The following is a 23877-nucleotide window of genomic DNA, read 5'->3' as shown; positions in this document are numbered from 1 at the left end:
GCCTATCACTCTATATTTATAGATATTTATAGAAATGTAACCCTACCTTTTTTTTTTGTTTTCCTCTTCTGCTGTTTGAAAGGAAAAATAAAAATTTATCTTAGCACTTGCTGGTGTTTTTCTGTGTATTGCAATGTAAGAGCATGTCAAGAGAATTCAGACTAGAGCTATAGTACAATAGGTAGGACATTTGCCATGCACGTGGCCGACCTGGGTTTGGTCCTTAGCCACACTATATGGTTCTTCAAGCACTACCAAGAGTTATTCCTGAGTTCAGAGCCAGAAGGGATCCCTAAGCATCACCAGGTATAGTCCCAAAAGAAAAAAAAATAGCATAGAATTCAAGGGATTATAGAAGAGGAAACTTGGGCACTCAAAATTTATGTCTCCACCTTATTTTGGTTTTGTTCTTTTTGGGGGCGGAGGGGAGGGGTACGTCCAGCAGTGCCCATGGCTTACTCCTGGCTCTGTGCTCAAGAATAACTCCTGGTGGGGCTTAGGAGCCTGGATGTGGTACAGAGGATAGAACCCAGGTTGGCCATACATATGCAAGGCAAGTGCCCTACCTATTGTCCTATCTCTCTAACCCTACCATATTTCTACATTTTTATTTTGACCAAAATGGATTACAAATATTTCACAATAATATTTTAGGTACATAGCGACATTGAACCAGGGACATTACATTTCTACTTTATTTTGGGTTGTCTGGGGGCCATACCCGGTGACGCTCAGGGGTTACTCCTGGCTCTATGCTCAGGAATCACTCTGGATAGACTCAGAGAAACATATGTAATGCTGAGAATGGAACCCTGGATGACTGCATGCAAAGCCAAATGTCTTACCTGGTACATTTCAAAAGAAAAGTCAGAAGCAGCATGTGATACCTGGCCTGAGGACTTTGTTTAATTGTAGTTGTGGTTACATGCTTACAAGAGTGTTAAGGTTTGTATTACTGGAGTGCAGTTATTACAATAACGACTGACTTTATGTCACTTCCTGTCTCCATCCCCTCTCCTTGGTCCTTTCCTCACCTCTTGGTGACCTCAGATCTGTAGCCAAAGACTAAAAGTTTGTTGTTATTCAATAACGTATCTCCCCATTGTTTTGTTTCTTTATAAACCAAGTATGAGTTAGATCATTCCATTATTTGTCCTCCCTCTGGCTTATTTTGCTTAATATGGTCCTTCCAGCTCCATCCATGTGGTAGTGAAAGACAAGCTTTCCTCTTTTTGCTTTGGTCTGGAGGATTTTTTGTTTTGTTTTCTGTTTTTGTTTTGGGGCCACACCCAGCGGCACTCAGGGGTTACTCCTGGCTCTGTGCTCAGAAATTGCTCCTGGCAGGCTCGGGGACCATATGGAATGCTGGGCATCGAACCCAGGTCAATCCTGGGTTGACAGCCTGCAGAGCAAATACCCTCCTCGATGTGCTGTCACTCTAGCCGAGTGCTTCTCAATTATTTTCTGTCATGCCCCCCTAGGAAGAAAGCATTTTTCATGCCCCCCACACGACTATAAATAGTATCTTTATTTAAAAAAAATTTAACCTGGGGCCCGGAGAGATAGCACAGCGGCGTTTGCCTTGCAAGCAGCCGATCCAGGACCAAAAGTGGTTGGTTCGAATCCCGGTGTCCCATATGGTCCCCCGTGCCTGCCAGGAGCTATTTCTGAGCAGATAGCCAGGAGTAACCCCTGAGCAACGCCGGGTGTGGCCCAAAAACCAAAAAAAAAAAAAAATTTAACCTGCAAAACAAAAATATATAAAATAATTTTAGCTGATTTTTTAAATTAGAGGTGATGTCTGGATGAATGGCTACAATGAGCACGTTTTGCAATGCATAGCTTTTCGAAGCGGGGTTTGAATCAGAACACTCTTCAGCAACTCTCAGCTCCAGAGACATACAGAGACATAAACACGGGGCTTAGCTTGTTATGACAGTGTTTGCCAAGTCAAACGTGCCCCCCTTTACGAAGCCTCGTGCCCCCCGGGGGGGGGGCATGCCCCTCTATTTGAGAACCACTGCTCTAGCCCCAGGTCCGGAGGATTTTAAAAGCTGACAATCCACAGGAAAGGGGAACTACTAAAATCATCCAAGGGGGAGGGGGGGAGGAGCAGATATATGACATGTGGATTTTCCTTCTCTTTTGTCTTATCCTACAAATTGTATTCATCGACAGAGATGAGCTCTTCCAATTGAGGAATGTAACATCTTTTGTCCTCTATAGGATTGAATTCCATCAAATGGTTCAAAATATGTATGAGTTGGGGTAAGGAAATAACTCAAAGTGATGGGGCACTTGTTTGGGGCCAGAGAAGTCCTGGGGGGGCTGGAGCAATAGCACAGCAGTAGGGCATTTGCTTTGCATGCTGCCTACCCAGGACAGACCCGGGTTTGATCCCAGACATCCCACATGGTCCCCTGAGCCTGCCAGGAGCAATTTCTGAGCAGAGCCAGGAGTAACCCCTGAGTGCTGTCAGGTGTGGCCCCAAAGCAAAACAAAACAAACAAAAAAACACCAGTGAGGAAATGCCCCCTCCACACAAGGAATGTTATTGGAGTCCCAGATGTGACAAGAGTGTAAGTTATTGAAGATATGTGAGTTCTTTGAGGGCCAGAGAAATAGTCAAAAGGTAAAGTGCTTCACTTTCATGTAGCTGAGCCTAGTTCAAATCCCCAGCACCACCGAAGGTCCCCTTAATACTGCTACAAGTGAACTCTGAGCAGAGCACAGAGCCAGCAGAAAGGCTTGAGCACCGTCAAATAATACTCCCCTCAATAAAATATTTATTTGTACATATAATGGCTGATTTATTCCCTAAATTGGGAGAAACCAATGTGCCAGTGCATGGTCAGCAAATTTTTTCAAACAAAGGTTTCCTCAAACTTCATGGAAAGAAAATTACTCAGCTGTATAACAAATTGCTGAAAATGAAAGATAAAATCTTGGAAAGCTGCTATAGAAAAACCATATGGGATGCCGGGGATCAAACTTGGATCAACAACTATACTATCCACTCCAACCCCATAATAGAACACTTTTAATTTAGACATTTTGCTTGGTTGCAGCTTGGACCACACCCAGTAGTGCTCAAGGACTGCTTCCTCACTCTATGCTCAGTGGTCATTCCTGATGATGTGAGGGAATCCTATATGGTACCTGGAATTGAAGCTGGGATCCATATTCCCTTGTACTACCTTTCCAGATACAAACTAGAATAGGATTTTTGAGATATCTTTTTTTTTTTTTTTTTTTTTTTTTTTTTTGGTTTTTTGGGGCACACCCAGCGGTGGTCAGGGGTTACTCCCTGGCTGTCTGCTCAGAAAAAGCTCCTGGCCTGCACGGTGGAACCATATGGGACTGCAGGATTCGAACCATACCACCTTAGGTCCTGGATCGGCTGCTTGCAAGGCAAACACCGCTAGTGCTATCTCTCCGGGCCCGAGATATCAATCTTTTTTTTTGTTTTGTTTTTTGTTTTTGTTTTTGGGCCACACCCGGTGACGCTCAGGGGTTACTCCTGGCTATGCGCTCAGAAGTCGCTCCTGGCTTGGGGGACCATATGGGACACCGGGGGATCGAACCGCGGTCCGTCCTAGGCTAGCGCTAGCAAGGCAGACACCTTACCTCTAGCGCCACCGCCCGGCCCCGAGATATCAATCTTAAAGTATAAAATCCCTTTGCTTTGATGCCACCTGCTGGAAAAAAGAAAAACAGTTCTCGTTCTCTCTTCTCTTGCCCCTTCCCCCACTGTACCAAAACACACACAGACATACACATACATCACATGTGAATGCAAACAAAAAACCCAAACCCATAATTGTGGTTAAGAGAACCACCTTTCATTCATACTTTCTTCTGAAAGAACTGAGCAGAAAACTATTAACTGTTTCATTTCCTTCTAGATTTTTTCAAACTAAATTCTTTATCCTATAGATATGAAATAGCAGCTCTTTTACCTCTGGCTCAGATATCTATTTTGGGGGGAGTTGGGCCACACCCTGTGATGCTCAGGGGTTACTCCTGGCTATGTGCTCAGAAATCACTCCTGGCTTGGGGGACCATATGGGACGCCAGGGGATCCAACCAAGGTCTATCCTAGGCTAAACCTGGCAAGGTAGATGCCTTACCGCTCTGTGCTACTGTGCCAGCTCCCATATCTTCCTATCTTTAAAATAAAATCAGAGGTTACTCCTGGCTTTGCATGAATGACTCTTGACAGGCTCAGAAGACCAAATAGGATGCCAGGGATTGAACCTGGGTCTGCCTCATGCAATGCAAAAATCCTACCCACTGTGCTATCACTATGGGTTCACCACAAATAATCCTGAAGAGGACATGATGCCATAGAATAGTCCAGGCCGAGATCTCTGGGGCCTTCCAGGAACAAAAGGTAATTGGTGGGGGGGTCCTGTTCAGGCGCCAGTTGTAAAATAAAAATAAAATCCAGGTGTTGGGTGAAGCCACCCCAGGTCTGATGATGCAGGGTAATGTCAGAGAAATAAAAATAATAAAATTCTTCACCAAGCAGTGAGAAAAAGATTAACTGGAGTTAGTCTGCTTTTTTCTTTATGGCCTCTCTCTGCCATATGCTACCTATGCCATGTACGTTCTCTCCCCAATCCAAAATCAGATTCCTTTCTTTATTCAAATCAACTCCCAATCCCAAGTAGGAGAAGGTCAATTCAAATAGTTTCAAAAGAAACTACCCAGTGGGTTTTTTTACATCTCAAAGGAAGAGGTTAGGAAAAAAGGAAGTTGAGAGGAAAGTTTGTCTGGGGGGGGGGGGGAGTGGGAGGAGGGAGTTGACAGATTCAGCTCAGCTCCACAAGTGAACTTCAACAAACCACCAAGCAACAAATCATTCTGTTTTCATGGCTCCTAGAACACAACGATGCATATAAGGCAGCAAACCTTCTAGTGCTAACAACCCAGCACAGCACGGCACAGCAAATATTGTGAAAAAGTTGCATACAAGTCCACTAAATTCAATGAGCAAAACAGTAAAGTCAAGAGCCAGAGAGATAGCACAGAGGTAAGGTGTTTGCCTTAGACGCTGGATCATGGTTCGAATTCCGGCATCCTATGTGGTCCCCTGAGCCTGCCAGGAGCAATTTCTGAGTGTGGAGCCAGGAGTAACCCCTGAGTGCTGCCAGGTATGACCTCCCCCCCAAAACAACAACAACAACAACAAAAAAAAACAAAACAGTAAACTCAAACAGTTCAACTAGCACTACTCAGCCCAGTAAATTTTCAGACAACGATCTTAATAACACCACTGAGATAGAATAAATCACAGATACTTTTATTGATTTTATTTTATCTATCTTTTGATCATTCCACTTGCCATTTTTATTTTAACGAGCAATATAAAGTACATTTGTTTGTACCTGCAAAGAGATACAAGGTTTGGGGGATGGGTAGGAAACTGGGGACACTGGTGATGGGAAGGTCATACAGGTAGGTGGTGGGATTGGTGTTGAAACTCTGAATGCCTGAAACAATTGTATTATGTACAATTTAGAAAATTATGACGTTATAATTTAAAAAAAAAAACTCAACAGTTGACTTCTGCCTTTGTATTTGCTAATATTTGATTCAAGTGTGATTTTTTTAAGTTTATAGACTTAGGATGATAATACTTTCAAAAGACTTCAAAAATAGAACATACTGTCACTATAAATATGCAGTGAGAACTGTATTTAGTTACATCTTCAAGCATCAGATAAAATAGTATAAAACATATAGTACCAAGTCAATAAAATGGGCTAAACTGTTTTGGTTTATCTTTGTGGATTTCTTTTTTGCCCTAAAGAAAAATAACAATGCAAAAAGATTAAAAAAAAAACAACAACAACACACACACAGCAACTGATAGTAAGAGATGTTAATTCCCTTAGTTTGCAACAATTGAGTTTAAAGAAACTCATTTCTTTATCCATTCACCTTCTAAAGATATAAATGAGCATACACAGCACTAAAAGTATTCTGGAAAAGTTCCAACTGTACTCAGACCAAGTCATTCTGTTTGAAACAATAAATTCTAGTATTCCAGAGGCCAGAGAAATAGTACAGCTGGTAAGGTGCTTGCCTAGTACATGGCTGAGGTGGGTTCAATCCTCAGCATCCCATGCGGTCCCAGAGCCCAGCCAGGAGTTGAGTGATCCCTGAGCACAGAGACAGGAGAAAGCCCTGAGCATTGCCAGATGTGGCCCATACCCAAAATCAAACGGAACAGAAAGAGAAAGAAAGAAATGGTGTTCCAAAGTAGTGTTTCAGTGTGGCTATGAGAACAGCTGAGTTTTATATCCTGCTGTGATAGATAGCTTGAGAACCGTTTCCAAATCAGAACTAGCAGAAGAAAGACGAAACCAAAGGCACCACTAACCTTTAAGAGGCTCACGAGACTACAAGCTTGACTTAAGCTAAGAGCTAAAACCCTTAGCTTGGGAGAGTCTTAGTTCATCCCATTGAGATGCTCCTGGAAGTTCATACACACACAGTGAACTACGGTTTCAACCTGTTCTCCTTTCATTATGTCTATGATAAAGACACTCATCCCTGTGTTGGGACTGACTGACAAGAGTTCAGCTTTCGTCACCGTGTCTGGTCGGGAACACTGGAGGTCAACGATAAAGTAGTTAAATAGACTCCTCATGTAAGCACCGTGACTCACAACTAAAACACTGGCCACCAAGTCCAGAGCACCACTGTCTGAATTGAAGTTGGAGGCATGGTTTTTCCTGAAAGGGAATAGCTTCGCCAAAGACGTTTCCAGATAGTTGTTGGGACCTTCTTGGGAAGCCTGTTCATTTTGATCTGCTTCTTTCAGGATCTGGTGACAGAGAAATTCGAAGAAGTCTATCCCACGCATTTTCACCTACAGGGAAGGAAGGAAAAGGGAAATCGAGTGTCTTGAATGACCATCCTTGTGACATAAACGCAAAACAGATGGGATTTATCTAATTTTACTCTTTTTTGCTTAAGTAGTGGGCAGGCAAGCTCTTTTTTTGTTTATTTATTTGCATTTTGGTAGTTTTGTTTTGTTGGGGGGGGGTGACACATTCAGCAATGCTGAGAATTATTCTTGGATTATTTGTGATCAGGCTCAGGAGACCATATGGGATGCTGAGGATCAAACCTGGCTCTGCTGTGTACAAGGCAAGAGCCTAAGCCAATGTACTAACGCTCCAGTCTCAGAAAAGAACTTGAAGCCCAATCTTTAATTTTGTTCATCCGAGTTTATAGTTTTACAGACTTGAATGTGTGAGTGCCCCCCCCATAACCCTCTATCCTATCAGCCCTCATTTGTAAAACCTTAGAATTATATTGGGGGCAAAGATAAGACCTAATTATTGTTTCCTGACTCTGAAACACAGATAGTCCAAGCTACAAAAAGCTAACATTTTTGGTTTTATTTTGTTGTGTTTTTTTTGGGGGGGGAAGGGGACAATGCTCAAGGGTTACTCCTGGCTCTAGCACTCAGGTATCACTCCTGGCAGTGCTCTGGGGACCATTTGGGATGCCAGAAATCAAACATAAGTGAGCTGTGTGCAAAGCAAGTGCCCTACCCACTGTACTTCATCTCTAGTCCCTACAAAAATCTAAAGAGATGCTCATTAAAATAGTGCAAGATCAGGAAAGAGTGTGCAGTTTGTTGGAAGTGCCTCTTCCCTTTTTATTGTTTGATTTGGTTCAGTTTTGGGGCCACAGTCGGCCTTGCTCAGGGCTTACTCCTGGCTGTGCACTCAAGAACTACTCTTGGCGGAGCTTAAACCTCATGGACATGATGGGATGCTGGGGATTGAACCTGGGTCATCCTCATGTAAGGCAAAGTCCTTCCCTGCCATGCTATAGCTCCAGCCAGCCCCATGTTTTTTTTGTTTTTTTTGTTTTTTTTTCATTATTGTTCTTTGAGTCACACCTGGCTACTCCCAGCTCTGCGCTCAGCGAACATAATTTATGTTGCTCAGGGGACCGCGCAGAAGCAGAACTGAGGACTGAACCCAGGCCTATCACATGCCAAGCATGGTCTCAGTCCTTTGAGATGACTCTTTAGCCCCCTCTTCATTTTCCTTTGTATTGTTCTGATCTGGGGGCCAAACCCAGCAGTATTCTCAGCTTCCTCCTGGTTCTATGCCCAGGGGACCCTCCTGATAAGGCTTGGGGACCTTATATAGTGCTGAGGATTGAACCCAAGTCAACTGCATACAAAACAGGTGCCCTTACTTGCTATACTATCACTCTAATCTTTTTTTTTTGTTTGTTTTTTGTTTTTTTGTTTGTTTTTTGGGCCACACCCAGCGGTGCTCAGGGGTTACTCCTCACTGTCTGCTCAGAAATAGCTCCTGGCAGGCACGGGGGACCATATGGGACACCGGGATTCGAACCAACCACCTTTGGTCCTGAATCGGCTGCTTGCAAGGCAAATGCCGCTGTGCTATCTCTCCGGGCCCACTCTAATCTTCTTATCTTTGATTTTTTGATAAAGCAAGAGAATTTTTTTCTTTTGGTTTTGGGGCCACACCCAATGGCGTTCAAGGATTACTCCTGGCTCTGTGCTCAGAAATCACTCCTGGCAAGGTTGGGGGACCATATAGGACACTGGGGATTGAACTTGGGTCTGTCCCAAGTTGGTAGTGTGCAAGGCAAACGCCCTACCACTGTGCTATCACTCTATCCCCTGCAGAGTTCTTTTTTTGTATTAAATCTTATTTAGAAAGATGTGAGGGGAGAGAAAGGTAGAGAGAGAAAGAAAGAGAGAGTAGCAAAGAAACAGATAAGAGCAAAACAAGTTCATGGAGAACCTGGCAGTATGGTCCATAAATACATACCCCTGGCTCACTCCTCAGGAGTCACTTCTAGCAGTGCTCAGGGGATTTTATTATTATTATTATTATTATTATTATTGGTTATTGTGTCACACCCGGTGGTGCTCAGGGATTACTCCTGGCTCTATGCTCAGAAATCGCTCCTGGCAGGCTCAGGAAACCATATGGGATGCCGGGATTACGAACCACCATCCTTCTGCATGCTTGGCAAATGCCCTACCTCCATGCTATCTCTCCAGCCCCATACTAATATTAATTATAAAAACCATACTAATATTGTCATTATTATTTTGAACCACAATCAACCAGGTGCCAGGCATGCTTTACCTGCTGTATTATCTCTCTCACCTGCCTCTTTCTTTTTTGCCCAGCACTTTCCTTGAATATCACATGCTCTACCAAAGTCCAGGTCAAAGACTTCCCATCCCAGGAGTTCCCCCGAAGAGTCCCATCTAATAATGAACTGCTTTGAATCTGTTCTCTGGAGCCAGATTGATAGTACAGTGGGGAAAGTATTGGCCTGAAATGTGGAAGACCCGAGCTCAGTTGCCAGCAAACCACGAGACACCCCCATCCCCATCTTCTGAGAACAGAGCTAGATATAAACCCTGAGCACCACCACAAAACAAAACAGAAATAAATGTGTTCTGTAACAGCTGCTAACTTCCCCTAAATGAGAAAAACAAGAGAGCTTAAAAAGGGGGGGGGGGAAGGGGCCAGAGCGGTAGCACAAAGGGTAGACACCATGGTGGCAGACAACTCAGGTTTGATCCCCAGCATCCCATATGGTCCCCATATGAGCCTCACGAGAGTGGTTTCTGAGTACAGAGCCAGGAATAATGCCTGAACACCACTTGGTGTGGCCCAAAAACCAAAACCAAAACCAAAAAAAAAAAAAAAAAAAAAAGAGATGAATGAATGAGATCAGGCAGTTGTTTTAGAAGCCAAAACCTTTCACACTGCTAGTCACAGTAAAACTGATTTCAATGACACTGTTGCTTTTCGAGCTCAATCACCTGCCCACCATCCACTTTCACACAGACATGACATACCTGGTCTAGCGTCTCTCCTCCCGGCGGTGTGAAGAAAGGACACTCCTCCCCCTTGGCTTTTGCCATTGCCCTCAGCTCACTGAGTGGCTTGCCTTCTGCAACTCCATATTTCTGCAAGGACCCGAGAGACAAAAGTATTCCCGTGAGTTCCCAACAGCACTACCCAGGACCAGATGAAAGGCAAGAAGAGAACGTGGTCATTTGAGAAGGAGTTGGGCTTCCTTTCGCTGAACCCATCAAGGGAATCTCTTCAGGCCACAGCCAGCCCAAACCCCCCAGGAAAGAGAGCTGACATCCAGGATTCCAGACTGAGTCCAGGTGGGGTCCTAATCAGGAACTCACTCAAGCTAACCCCAAGAGTGATAGAGGCAAAGTGGTGAAGACACTTTGCCTAGGCCAAGCCTAGTTCAATCTTCGGTACTCCTGGCCCTGCCAGGAGCAAACCCCAAGTCAGGACTAAGTTTTTGGGTATGGCCCAATACCACCAAATAAAAATAAATAAAATGGCTTTTTCTGAAAGTATACTAGAAACTCCATTTCTAGGAAATAAATTAGGTTTATAAAGAAGTAGCTATACAATCTTTGGAGGGAGGGTGGTGTTTTGTCACCACACCTGCCCAGGGATCACTCCTGGCTCTGTGCTCCAGGATCATTCCTGAAGGCTCCAGGAATTGTATAGGGTTATTAGTGATCAACCTAGTTCCGTGATGGCGAACCTATGGCACGCATGCCAGTTGTGGCATGCAAAGGCCTTGCAGCTGGCAGACAGGAAGGTCCACAATTAATATATTTGGTGCAGTGGGAGGTTATTAAGGTTTAATTGACATGCTGACACTTCGAGGAAATTCTTTTGGTTTTGTGCAGCAGTTTGGGCACTCGGGCTCAAAAAGGTTAGCCATCACAGACCTAGGTCATCCACATGCAAGGCAAATACCCTAGTCACTTTAATATTACTCCTGCCCCTAAAGGTGACAATTCTCTACATCAGTAGAAAACCTGACTACAACTTACACGCCACTCATTAGGATTTAGTTAAGATAAATTATATTTGGGCTGGAGTGACAGCACAGTGAGTAGAGAGAGCATTTGCTTGCATATGGCCAACCTGGGTTCATTCCCTGGCATCCCATATGATTCCCCAAACCTGCCAGGAGCAATTTCTGAGGGTGGAGCCAGGAGTAACCACTAAGCACTGCTGGGTTGGCCCTCCAGAAAAATAAAACAAAAGAGTAAGTTATATTCGTACAATAGATGTCAATTATATGACCATGCTAATGCACAAATACAAACATTAAGAACAGTGTGGGAAAACTGGCTAAAATATAATTACATTTAGAAAAACACTAATAAGTGGATAGATGAATAGACAGATAAAATAACAGAGACAAATCAGGAACATGTATACCAAAATGTTCTTAGTATGCACAAAGGAAATACTGTTTTCTCCATATTGCTTTACTTTCAATTTCCCAAAAATAATGGATTACATGCATTTCACTTTAAAAGAGAAATCATTCTTTCTGGTTTGCATTAAACCAGCTTCTGATAGATTTTGTTTTAAAGCGGAAATTATAAAAAGGAAAATCGTGTTTTTCAAAGTTATTTGGGGGGGGGATTGGTTTTTATATGTGTGCAAAGCAAGTCCTCTATCAATGATTTACATCCCTACCCCCAAAGCAGCCTTCCCCAGCCCATAAGCATATATGTTTTACGGATTTTTCTGATCAAGTCCAAATTCTTTTTTTTTGTTTGTTTTTGTTTTTTTGTTTTTGTTTTTGTTTTTGGGCCACACCCGGCATTGCTCAGGGGTTACTACTGGCTGTCTGCTCAGAAATAGCTCCTGGCAGGCACAGGGGACCATATGGGACACCGGGATTCGAACCAACCACCTTTGGTCCTGGATCGGCTGCTTGCAAGGCAAACGCCGCTGTGCTATCTCTCCAGGCCCTCAAGTCCAAATTCTTACATTCTGAAACTAAATCTAACACAACCTCTATTCCAAAGAGGAATGTTAAAAATAAATTAGGAAGGAAGAAGGGAGGGAGGGAGGGAGGGAGGGAAGTAAGGAGGGAGGGAAGGAAGGAATAAAATAAAAAAAGGAAAAAAAGACCAGAGAGATAGCATGGAGGCAGGGTGTTTGCCTTGCATGAAGAAGGAAGGTGGTTCGAATCCGGCATCCCATATGGTCCCCTGAGCCTGCCAGGAGCAATTTCTGAGCACAGAACCAGGAGTAACCCCTGAGCGCTGCTGGGTGTGACCCAAAAAACAAAACAAATGGAAAGGAAACAAAGGAAAAGAAAGGAAGAGAAAGAAAGGAAGGAAGAGAAAGAAAAAGAAAGGAAGAGAAAAAGAAAGAAAGAAGGAAGGAGGGAGGAAAGAAAGAAAGAAAGAAAGAAAGAAAGAAAGAAAGAAAGAAAGAAAGAAAGAAAGAAAGAAAGAAAGAAAGAAAGAAAGAAAGAAAGAAAGAAAGAAAGAAAGAAAGAAAGAAAGAAAGGAAGGAAGGAAGGAAGGAAGGAAGGAGAGAGAGAAAGAGAGACAGAAAGAAAGAGAAAGAAAGAGAGAGAAAGAAAGAAAGCAAGAAAGAAAGCAAGAAAGCAAGAAAGAAAGCAAGCAAGAAAGCAAGAAAGCGTTTGATCCTTTTACGGTTCATAAGCATGATGATTGGGTTTTCACACGTCTGTGTGATATGTGCCTCCCTTCCAACCTTGTTACGACGTGGGCACATTACCCTTCTGACGTGAAAAAAAAAAAAAAAGAAAGCAAGAAAGCAAGAAAGCAAGCAAGCAAGCAAGCAAGAAAGAAAGAAAGAAAGAAAGAAAGAAAGAAAGAAAGAAAGAAAGAAAGAAAGAAAGAAAGAAGAAAGAAAGATTTAAAAGCTGTAGCGTAGGCATAGTAGAATGGTAGGGGTGGGGCGGAGGGAAAGAAGAAAGAAAGAAAGAAAGAAAGAAAGAAAGAAAGAAAGAAAGAAAGAAAGAAAGAAAGAAAGAAAGAAAGAAAGAAAGAAAGAAAGAAAGAAAGAAAGAAAGAAAGAAAAGAAAGAAAGAAAGAAAGAAAGAAAGAAAGAAAGAGAAAGAAAGAAAGAAAAGAAAGAAAGAAAGAAAGAAAGAAGAAAGAAGAAAGAAGGAAAGGAAGGAAAGGAAGGAAAGGAAGGAAAGGAAGGAAAAGGAAGGAAAGAACAAAAAGGAAAGGAAAGGAAGGAAAGGAAGGAAAGGAAGGATAAGGAAGGGAAGGAAAGGAAGGAAAGGAAGGAAAGGAAGGAAAGGAAGGAAAGGAAGGAAAGGAAGGAGGAAAGGAAGGAAAGGAAGGAAAGGAAGGAAAGGAAGGAAGGAAGGAAAGGAAGGAAAGGAAAGGAAAGGAAAGGAAGGAAAGGAAGGAAAGGAAGGAAAGGAAGGAAAGGAAAGGAAGGAAGGAAGGAAAGGAAGGAAAGGAAAGGAAAGGAAAGGAAGGAAAGGAAGGAAAGGAAGGAAAGGAAGGAAAGGAAGGAAGGAAGAAAGGAAAGAAAGAAAGAAGAGAAAGGAAAGGAAAGAAAGAAAGAAAGAAGAAAGAAGAAAGAAAGAGAAAGAAAGAGAAGAAAGAAAGAAAGAAAGAAAGAAAGAAAGAAAGAAAAGAAAGAAAGAAAGAAGAAAGAAAGAAAGAAAGAAAGAAGAAAGAAAGAAGAAAGAAAGAAAGAAAGAAGAGAAAAGAAAAGAAAGAAAGAAAGAAAGAAAGAAAGAAAGAAAGAAAGAAAGAAAGAAGGATTTAAAAGCTGTAGCGTAGGCATAGTAGAATGGTAGGGGTGGGGCGGAGGGAAAGAAAAGTGATGACCCACAGCTCCCCCTCCTGACCGAGATAGAGCATGGCAGAGACACGCGCACGAAAGGCAATGAAAAAGTGGGGATTGAGAAGGAAATAGCAGGGAACTAACACCCACAACTCACACACCCACAAGAGAAGCCCCACTGGAATGTGGGAGATCTCAGAGAGCTCAGCCTCAATAGAAGTGGAAGCGAATCAGGTTGGAGAGCAAGGTCTCCCAGCAGAGTGCAGCACAGCTTCAGTGAGGAAAAGGAGTAAGTCTTTGTTTCTGTACTGGGGCCACATTCAGCAGTACTCAGGGGTTACTCTTGGTTGGTTCTGTGTTCATAAATGTACTGGCAGACTCAGGGAACTATATGGGATGCCAAGGATCAAACCTGGGTCAGCCATGTGCAAGGCAAAAGCTCTGCCCACTGTGCGATGGCTTCGGCCCCAGGGTTTTGGGGCTTTTGAAGAAACAGCTGCAAGAAGATCCATCAGAGGCATTCAGATTGCACAACCCAGGGCAGGAACTCCTGGACCAGAAACCACTATGGGGAATGAACAGTGCAAGCTTGGCCAACCAGCTCTTGCATGGAACTGACTTCTGAGGGCCTGGGTTTCTGGCCCCGGAATGTGAGTGCATAAAAGGAATTTTTTTTTCTCCCAAATCTGCACAATGGTTGAGAAGGAATATGGCACAGCACTGAAATGCGTAAACTTCCAGCTAACGCTTGTTCTATTTCTTATTTTTCTGTACATTCTGGAGATTGAACCCAGGTTCTCTCCCATGCAAGCCATGAGCTTTACCACTGAGCCATACATATCCCCTGTTATATGGATATGGGTGTTGGTGGTGGCATTAAGCACAGAGGAGAAAGTAGGTGGTGAAAGTCAGGACACATAGCCTGGGAGGGGAGAGAGAGAAAGAGAGAAGATAGAGAGAGAAGAAAAGGGAGGGGAGAGAGAGGAGAGAGGAGACAAAGAGACAGACAGATGGACAGACCAAAGGACTGGAGCCCATGCTTTGCATGTGGAAGTGCCCAGGTTTGATCCCTGGGACCCGGACTCCAAGCTGGACGTAATCTACCCCAGGCACTAACAGATCTGTGCCCCCCCACCTGCCAAAGAAACAGAAATAAATGAATGAATGGGCTTGAACACCCCATAGAAAGTAAGCTTGCTAGAGAAAAGAACAGGTATCACTTTTCTGAGCTGGAAGCAGTGGGGGGGGGGCCACAGAAATAGAAATTGTCCGACAGAGGCCCGGCAACAGACACCCCTGCAGTGAAACCCTAGGAGAGGAGGAAACGCCACTGAGAGAACGAGGTGCCACAGAGCGGGGGGGGGGGGGGGGGGCCCACTCTGCGTTCAACAGCTATCAGAACTGGTTCCCAGGCCACAGAGGGAGCCTGGCCGGCAGCAATGTACTCGCACTTTGGACAGTAACAGAGAGTGCGTGTCCCTTATGGGCAGTCACATTTGTGGCCCGGTGGGGACACTAACCAGCTTCTAGGTTCCTCTTGTTGCAGAGAATTAAAAATAGTGTTCTCGGAGCGAGGACCGCTGACAGCGCTGTACGGCTTTAGCTGAGTCACACAGCTTCTGGAAGATTCGGTTCTAATGTATAACGTGGGGCAATGAGTCCTATTCATGGTTTTTGGGGGGCTTTTTTTTTGTTTGAGGGCCACACCCAGCAGTGCCAGGAGTGTTATTCCTGGGCCCAGGGAAGCATATGTGGTACAAGGAACCCAACCCCAAGTTGGACACAGACAAATTAAGAGCCCTGCACACTGTACTGTTATTCTGGCTCTTCTATTCATGTTTCAAAGTAAAGTGCAGGATTGAGGGGTCAGAGCGAGAGCACAATCAATGGCCTTGTATGTGACTGACCGAGTTTGATCACCAACAACCTGTGTGGTCCCCTGAGCCTGCCAGGAGTGATCCCAGAGTGCAGAGCCAAGAGTAACCCTTGAGCATTGCCAGATATGTCCCCCTGTCAACAAAAGAAAAAAAAAGTATAGGACTGAAAGGCTAAAGATAATTTTTCTTTTCTTTTTTTGGGGGGTGGAATTAGAGAGGCAACACTCAGCAGTGCTCAAGGGGTTATTCCTGGCTGCTCTGTACTCAAGAATCACTCCTGAAAGGCCAGAGAGAGTATGGAGGTAGGGCATTTGCCTTACATCCAGAAGGACGGTGGTTCGAATCCTGGCATCCCTTATGGTCCCCCATGCCTGCCAGGGGCAATTTCTGAGTGTAGAGCCAGGAGTTACCCCTGAGTGCGAGCAGATGTGACCCAAAAGCCAAAAAAGAATCACTCCTGGAGGGTTTAGGGGTGACCATATTGACCATATGGGATGCTGGGGATCAAACCTGGATCAGCCATATGTGCAACTGGACAAAGGTATTATCACTCTGGCCCCAGAAGAGAGAATTTTTCACTTTTATATTTGGTTTTTGGGCCACACCCAGTGACACTCAGGGGTTACTCCTGGCTAAGCGCTCAGAAATCACTCCTGGCTTGGGGGAACATATGGAATGCCAGGGATCGAACCCAGGTCCGTCCTGGGCAGTCGCATACAAGCAAATACCCTACTGCCATGCTATCGCTCTGGCCCCAGAATTTTTCACTTTTACTTGGAACTCTTTTATACTGTGCTGAGTTCTTATGAGTCCTATCTTGTCTTCACAACGGGAGTCTTACCTGGTTTAATTCTATTCAGTAAGATTCTACGTAAGAGTAGGGAACAGTGTCCATTAGAGCAAAGAGCCTTAATATGAGTTTATCGATTCCACGTCCCCAGCAGGGATCTATTTAATGTCTAGCTATGGAACAAATTGAAGGGGCTCACCAACAAGCTGATGGGGGAGAATAAAGTAACAGAATGTACACTATAATAGTGTAAGACACTTACCCTCTCTCGAAGCCTTGTGTCATACTGCACTGCCATATTTTTACAGAATTTGCTCTTCTCCAAAATCCCATGCATAGTCTGAAAAAAAATCAAAAAGGTCACAATTTCCTCTCTCATAAAAATAATGGCTCTGGGCCCAGAGAGATAGCACAGCGGTGTTTGCCTTGCAAGCAGCCGATCCAGGACCAAAAGTGGTTGGTTCGAATTCCTGTGTCCCATATGGTCCCCCATGCCTGCCAGGAGCTATTTCTGAGCAGACAACCAGGAGTAACCCCTGAACACTGCTGGGTGTGGCCAAAAACCAAAAGAAAAAGAATAAATAATGGCTCTGATGAGGGCCAAAGGACCAGCTCACAATATGAAGCTCACCCCAAAGAGTGGTGAGTACAGTTAGAGAAATAACTACACTGATGGGGGAAGGTGGCACTAGAGGTAAGGTGTCTGCCTTGCAAGCGCTAGTGTACAACAGACCGCGATTCGATCCCCCCGGTGTCCCATATGGTCCCCCCAAGCCAGGGGCAATTTCTGAGTGCATAGCCAGGAGTAACCCCTGAGCGTCAAACGGGAGTGGCCCAAAACAAAACAAAAAAAATAATAATAACTACACTGACAACTATCATGACAATGGGAGTGAGTGGGAGGAATAGAATGCCAGTCTCAAATACAGGCAGAGGGTTGGAAAGGAGGGGAGAGTGGCGGGTATTAGTGGATGGAAGGTTGAACTGGTGAAGGGGGTTTTTCTTTTTTATGACTGAAACCCAACTACAATCATGTTTGTAATCATGGTGCTTAAATAAGATGATATTAAAAAAAAAAAAAAGAAAGACTTGTAATTCAAAATAAAATGACTCTGGTCCAAACCACACACACACAAAAAAAATCACACACACAATCTGTCGATTTAAAAGGGAACTACAAAAAAAAAAAAAAAAAGGAACTACAAATCATTTCTCTTTGTCTTCATTGCTGCTCAATTAGTTTTTGTTTGTTTTTTTTTTTTTGCTGTTTTGCTTTCCTGTTTTTTTTTTTTTTAATTCTTTTGCAGTAAACACCTCCTGCAGGGGCCAGAGAGATTACGTGGAGGTAAAGCATTTGCCTTGCATGCAGAAGGACAGTGGTTCGAATCCCATCATCCCATATGGTCCCCTGAGCCTGCCAGGAGCAATTTCTGAGAATAGAGCCAGAAGTAACCCCTGAGCGCTGCTGGGTGTGACCCAAAAACCAAAAACCACACCCTGCAGAGCTCAGAGCTTACTCCTGGCACTTTGCACTCAGGGATCATTCCTGAAGTGCTTGGGCAACCATATGGGATGCCGGAAATCAGACCTAGATTGGCTACATGCTAAGCAAATGCCATACCTGCTGTGCAATTACTTCAGCCCTAGTTCTGCTGTTTGTCTCTCAGGCTGGATTTTGATGTTAACCTTATAACCCAGAGGTTCTCAAGACTCCTCTAGCCTAGTTTTCCACTTTTCACTGAAGAAAAAAAATTCCTCAGGGGGGGCCGGTGAGGTGGCGCTAGAGGTAAGGTGTCTGCCTTGCGAGCGCTAGCCAAGGAAGAACCGAGGTTCGATCCCCCGGCGTCCCATATGGTCCCCCCAAGCCAGGGGCAATTTCTGAGCGCTTAGCCAGGAGTAACCCCCCAAGTACCAAAAGGAGTGATTTCTGGGTGCATAGAGAGGAACATCACCGAGTTAAAAAAAAAAAAACAAACAAAACAAAAAAATTATTCAGTACATCCTCCTATCCCCCACCCTCCAGATCTATCATCTATAATTAGACAGAAAGTATCTCCTACAGTCTCATCCGAGGTTAGGGGGTGCTTGTCTTTCAGTCACACCCCCTTTAGTTGGGATGCTCAAATCCATGTGACTGAATGATAGCGGAGCTGGAAGGATGGGGCACAGCTCACAAGGCACCAAGGATTCAATTCACAACCTGTGGTCTGAGTTAAGGCTCAGTCGATTTCAGAGAGGGCTGTCTGATTATGGAATAATCTCTCTCTCTCTCTCCCCTCTCTCTCTCTTTCTCTCTCCCTCCCTCCCTCCCTCTCTCTCCTTCTCTCCTTCTCTCCCTCCCTCCCTCTCTCTCTCCTCTCTCCCTCTCTCCCTCTCTCTCCCTCTCTCTCTCTCTCTCTCTCTCTCTCTCTCTCTCTCTCTCTCTCTCTCTCTCTCTCTCTCTCTCTCCCCCCCCCTTGCCAAACTGGGCCTTGCTTATTATGTGTCCCAAAATAAATCTTTGCCTAGTGTCAGCTTAAAAACATGTCCTGGGGCTGGGGCTCAGTTCGTAGAGCACATGGCTGGCACATGTGAAGCCCTAAGTTGAATCTCAGGAACTCACATACATTTCCTTTTCCAAATCTGTGTTTCCTTAGAGAACTTTTACAAGGTTTGAGGCCAGAGAGACAGTCACAGCAGGTAGGGCACCTGCTTTGATGCAGCCACCCAGGGTTTGATTCCTGACATCCCATATGGGCCCCTGAGCCCACCAGAAATGGTCCCTGAGCAGAGGCAGGAGTAAATGCAGAGCATAGCCAGGTGTGGCCCCAAAACAAAAAAGAAAATAAATAAGAAAACAAACAGAAGTACTTTTTAAATCTAGGGTCTTGGAAGAGTTTGAGGAGCTGGCTATGGTGCTTAGGGATCACTCTGGGCTCAGTGCTCAGAGGACCACATGGCAGCAGGAACAAATCCAGATCTCACACCTCACACCCTGCTCACCATTGAGCTATCACTCCTGCCCCATCCGGGTTCATTTTTTGTTTTGTTTTTCTTTTTTTTTCTGGTTTTTGGGCCACACCCGGTAACGCTCAGGGGTTACTCCTGGCTATGTGCTCAGAAGTTGCTCCTGGCTTGGGGGACCATATGGGACGCCGGGGGATCGAACCGCGGTCTGTCCAAGGCTAGCGCAGGCAAGGCAGGCACCTTGCCTCTGGCACCACTGCCCGGCCCTGTTTTGTTTTTCTTTCTTTAATAAGTAATTCAACTGAATCACCCACCATGAGATACACAGCAACAAAGTTGTTCAAGATTTGAGTTTTGGTCATACAATGGGCAACACCCTTCACCAGTGCACACTTCCCACCACTAATGTCCCCACTTTCTCTCCCACCTGCCCTCTCCCTCTGAGCAGACATTTTTCGTTTCTCTTTTTCCCTCTCTCCCCCCACCTTTCCTCAACCATCTCTTCTTTTTTTGCTTTTAGAAACCGTGGTTTGCAATATTGTTACCGAGGGGTATCATGCATATAATTTATCCCCTTTCAGCACCCAGTTCTTGCCCAGAGATCAGTTCCAACTACCATTGGCATAGTGCTCCCTTCTCTGCCCTAACTGCACTGTCCCTGCATCTCTGTTTTCTTTGGATATTATTAGCATACTTTTGTAATATTCCACAAATGAGTGTGATCATTCTGTATCTATCCCTCTTCTTCTGACTGCACTCTGCATTCAGGAGAATGCTCTCTGTGTCCTTACCTGCCTTACCTACTGTACTATCACTCCAGCCCCAACTGCTCCTTTTTAAAGTTCTCTATTCCAGGGGGCCAGAGTGATATAGCACAGAGGGAGGGTGTTTGCCGTGCATGTGACCAACCTGGAACAGACTAGGTTCGATCCCTGGTATTTCATGTGGTCCCCCAAGCCTGCCAGGAGTGATTTCTGAGCACAGAGCCAGGAGTAACCCCTGAGTGCCTCAGGATGTGGCCCCAAACCAAAATAAACAAGTAAATAAAGTTCTCTGTTCCCTAGTAATACTTCAAACATATCATTTATTTCTTCCTAGTAACATAGCTGGATATTTTTAAAACCGTATTCCAGTAATGGGTGTCTCTGCAGATTAAATTCTCCGGTCTAATGTTTCTGCTGGCTCCTGTGTCTCTTTTTTAATTTTCTTTTTAAAACTATATATTCTATTACACCTTTCTTCTTAGAATACCCTGAAATTGCCAAAGTAAAATATGACACAAAAATAAAATAAAAACTTGTGGTTATGTTTGAGAGTGAGAAAGTGGGGTGGTTAGCTGGTGTGTGTGTGTGTGATTAAATTCCCTACCAACATGTATATATGTTTCTTTATTTGTGTGCTTGTTTGTTTGGGGGCCACAACCTGCTGCATTTGGGGCTTACTTCTTTTTTTTTTTTTTTTTTTTTTTTTTTTTTTTTTTTTGGTTTTTGGGCCACACCCGGTAACGCTCAGGGGTTACTCCTGGCTATGCGCTCAGAAGTCGCTCCTGGCTTGGGGGACCATATGGGACGCCGGGGGATCGAACCGCGGTCCGTCTCCTAGGCTAGCGCAGATAAGGCAGGCACCTTACCTCCAGCGCCACCGCCCGGCCCCATTTACTTCTAACTGCATCAGGGGCCATGCCCGACAGCTGCTCAGGGGACCATACGGGGTGTCAGGGATAGAATCTGGGTTGGCCATGTGCAAGACAAACACTCTACCTACTGGACCATTGTCCGGACTCTGCAGCCAATGATTTTTTTTTTTTAATTTTTGGTTTTTGGGTCACACCTGTTGGTGCTCAGGGGTTATTCCTGGCTCTTCATTCAGAAATCACTCCTGGCAGGCAAAGGGGACCATTTGGGATGTTGGAATTTGAACCACCATCCATCCTGGATCACTGTGTGCAAGATAGCCCTACCGCTGTAGCATTTCTCTGGCCCCTGCAGCCAATGTTTAAAGACAGCAAAACTGTTGAGAATTTAAACTCACCCACCCTAAACCGTGACCATAAACATACCTGCTTTGTCCTTAAGAGATCACTGCAGAAGACATGAGTAAACTGGACATTTTCAAGAAACACACCTGCGGCTGCTGCCTGTTTAAAACCTGTTTCTGAGAGGGGTTCATCTACTCCTTGTCCTGTGGGAAGAAAAGTGATATGCAACAAAGAGAAGTAAGAAAAGCATTTATGGGGCCGGAGAGATAGCATGGAGGTAAGGCGTTTGCCTTTCATGTAGGAGGTCATCAGTTCGAATCCCGGTGTCCCATATGGTCCCCCGTGCCTGCCAGGAGCAATTTCTGAGCCTGGAGCCAGAAATAACCCCTGAGCACTGCCGGGTGTGACCCAAAAACCACACACACACACACACACACACACACAAAAAAGAAAAAATAAAAGCATTTACTTCCATAGGAGTCAGGTGGCATTTCTGGGATATTTGGGGGTTTACAGAGACTGATTTTTGAAGCTGGTGCACCCCCTCCCTCCCTCTGGTAATGAGCGATAATTTAATGGGACTTTCTTTTCCACTTGACCTACACCCTATTGACTGAGCCTTAGGATTGAATTTCTCTTCCCTTTCCCTTACCTCCTGCTTATTCAGCTCAGTACATTCGAAGCAGATTGTGAAGTTGTTTTTTTTTTTTTAGTTGATTTAGTGTTCTTTTTTTCAACATTGTGCAAGTAATCTGCTTAGTTCTTGAAGTGATACGTTTATGGTGTTGGCATCGAGCCCAGGACCTTATACAGGTGAACCCTCCATTCTCAGCACCCAATCTCTCAGAGAAGCATGTCCCATTTGTTTTGTTTTGGTTTTGGTTTTTGGGCCACACCCAGTGACTCCTAGGGGTTACTCCTGGCTCTGCCAGGGAAGGCAAGTAGGGGCCAGAGAGATAGCATGGAGGTTGGGCGTTTTGCCTTGCATGCAGAAGAACAGTGATTCGAATCCCAGCATCCCATATGGTCCCCCGAGCCTGCCAGGAGGATTTCTGAGTGTAGGGCCAGGAGTAACTCCTGAGTACCACCAGGTGTGACCCAAAAACCAGCAACAACAACAAAAAAGAAATCACTCCTGGCTTGGAGGATCTGTCCTAGGTCAGCACGTGCAAGGCAAATGCCCTATAGCTTGCGCCACTGCTCCAGCCCCTCATGTCTCGTTTTTATATGTAATTACCATTGTGGTAGCTCACCGGTGGCATACCTGAAATAAAACTTGTGCTGTAAAGTCCTGCTTTTCTGAGAAAGAAATACTTTAGCTTTATTAGAGGTTGGAATATGCCTGTTGTATCTTGCCTTTCAGTAACCTCATCAAGTAGTAGTAGTCGTATTAGGTAACTGCTGAATTTTCTGTTTGTTTTTGGGGCCATACCCGGCAGTGCTAAGGACTTACTCCTAGCTCCATGCACAGAAATTTCTTCTGGCAGAATCAGGGTACCATATGAGATGCCAGGGATCAAATCCAGGTTGGCTATGTGCTGTGCTATAGCTCTGGCTTATCTGAGTTCTTGTTTTTGTTTTTTGGACCACACTTGGCAGCACTTGGGTTACTCCTGGCTCTGTGCTCTGAAATAGCTTGTGGTAGACTCAGGAAACCATATGGGATACCAGGGATCAAACACAGACTCATCCCCAGTCAGCCACGTGGAAGGCAAATGCCCTACCATTCTGCTATCAAACAGGCCCCATCTGTTTGGTTTTTTTTTTCCTTCTTTTTATTCTGGGTTCTTTTCAATATGATTTGTCTTTAAAGTGGTAAGGAGAATTCTGTGGGGTTTTAGTTTGTTTGTTTGTCTTTTGGACTACAACCAGCGGGTTCTCAGGGTTTACTCCTGGCTCTGCTCAAGAACCTTGGCAGGGGGCCGGAGCAATAGCACAGCGGTAGGGCATTTGCCTTGCATACAGGATGGTGGTTCGAATCCCAGCATCCCATCTGGTTCCCTGAGACTGCGGGGGTGATTTCTGAGCATAGAGCTAGGAGTAGCCCCTGAGCGCTTCCAGGTGTGACCCAAAAACCAATAAAATGAACCTTGGCAGGCTCAGAGGACCAGATGGGATGCTGGGGATCGAATCCAGAGTCAGCCAGGTGAAAGGCAAACACCCTGCCTGCTTTACTATTACTCTAGCCCTGAAATTGGACCAGGATTGACATCAGGCAAGACAAATGCTCTTCCCGCTGTACTCCCTCTCTGGCCATTTGAATCTGTGGGTTAATGCACAGGAATAGCAGCTCCATTGTCAGAACCTTAAATAGTTTTCTTTTCCTTATTCAGCTGGTTTTGAGACAGTCTAAACTTGTCCATTGTTGTTCTTCTTTTTTTTTTTTTTTTTGCTTAGAGATTACTCCTAACTCTGCACTTGAACCACTGTACTATCACTCTGGTCCCTCATATTTTGTTTTTGTTTTTTTTTTGGGGGGGGGGAGGGGGAGTTTACACCCGACAGTGCTCAGGGGTCACTCCTGACTCTATGCTCAGAAATCGCCCCTGGTAGGCTCGGGGGACCATATAGGATGCCGGGATTCAAACCACCATCCTTCTGCATGCATGGCAAACATCCTACCTACATGCTAGCTTTCTGGAC

General features: G+C 44.6%; 1 protein-coding gene and 1 non-coding gene across 3 annotated transcripts in view; one reads left to right on the top strand and one right to left on the bottom strand.

Moving 5' to 3' along the window:
• Window positions 1–5284: 5284 nt before the first annotated feature.
• TIGAR (TP53 induced glycolysis regulatory phosphatase) overlaps window positions 5285–23877 on the bottom strand; it is a 35786-nt gene continuing 17193 nt past the window's right edge. The window contains exons 3-6 of one of the 2 annotated variants that reach the window (XM_049772107.1): window positions 21316–21437; window positions 16573–16650; window positions 9884–9994; window positions 5285–6880 (exon numbers count right to left, since the gene is read on the bottom strand). In XM_049772107.1, coding sequence (XP_049628064.1) covers window positions 6458–6880; window positions 9884–9994; window positions 16573–16650; window positions 21316–21437 — 734 coding nt within the window. In that variant the 3' untranslated portion in view covers window positions 5285–6457. The remainder of the gene's footprint in view (window positions 6881–9883; window positions 9995–16572; window positions 16651–21315; window positions 21438–23877) is intronic. The other variant, XM_049772108.1, reaches the window with a different exon arrangement.
• Window positions 12517–12621, top strand: LOC126008061 (small nucleolar RNA U13). The gene has a single exon (XR_007495480.1). It is a non-coding gene; the product is annotated as a small nucleolar RNA U13 (small nucleolar RNA).

Source organism: Suncus etruscus, chromosome 4 (genome assembly GCF_024139225.1).
Source record: "Suncus etruscus isolate mSunEtr1 chromosome 4, mSunEtr1.pri.cur, whole genome shotgun sequence".
Lineage (NCBI taxonomy): Eukaryota > Metazoa > Chordata > Mammalia > Eulipotyphla > Soricidae > Suncus > Suncus etruscus.
This window is presented reverse-complemented; position numbering and strand designations above follow the sequence as displayed.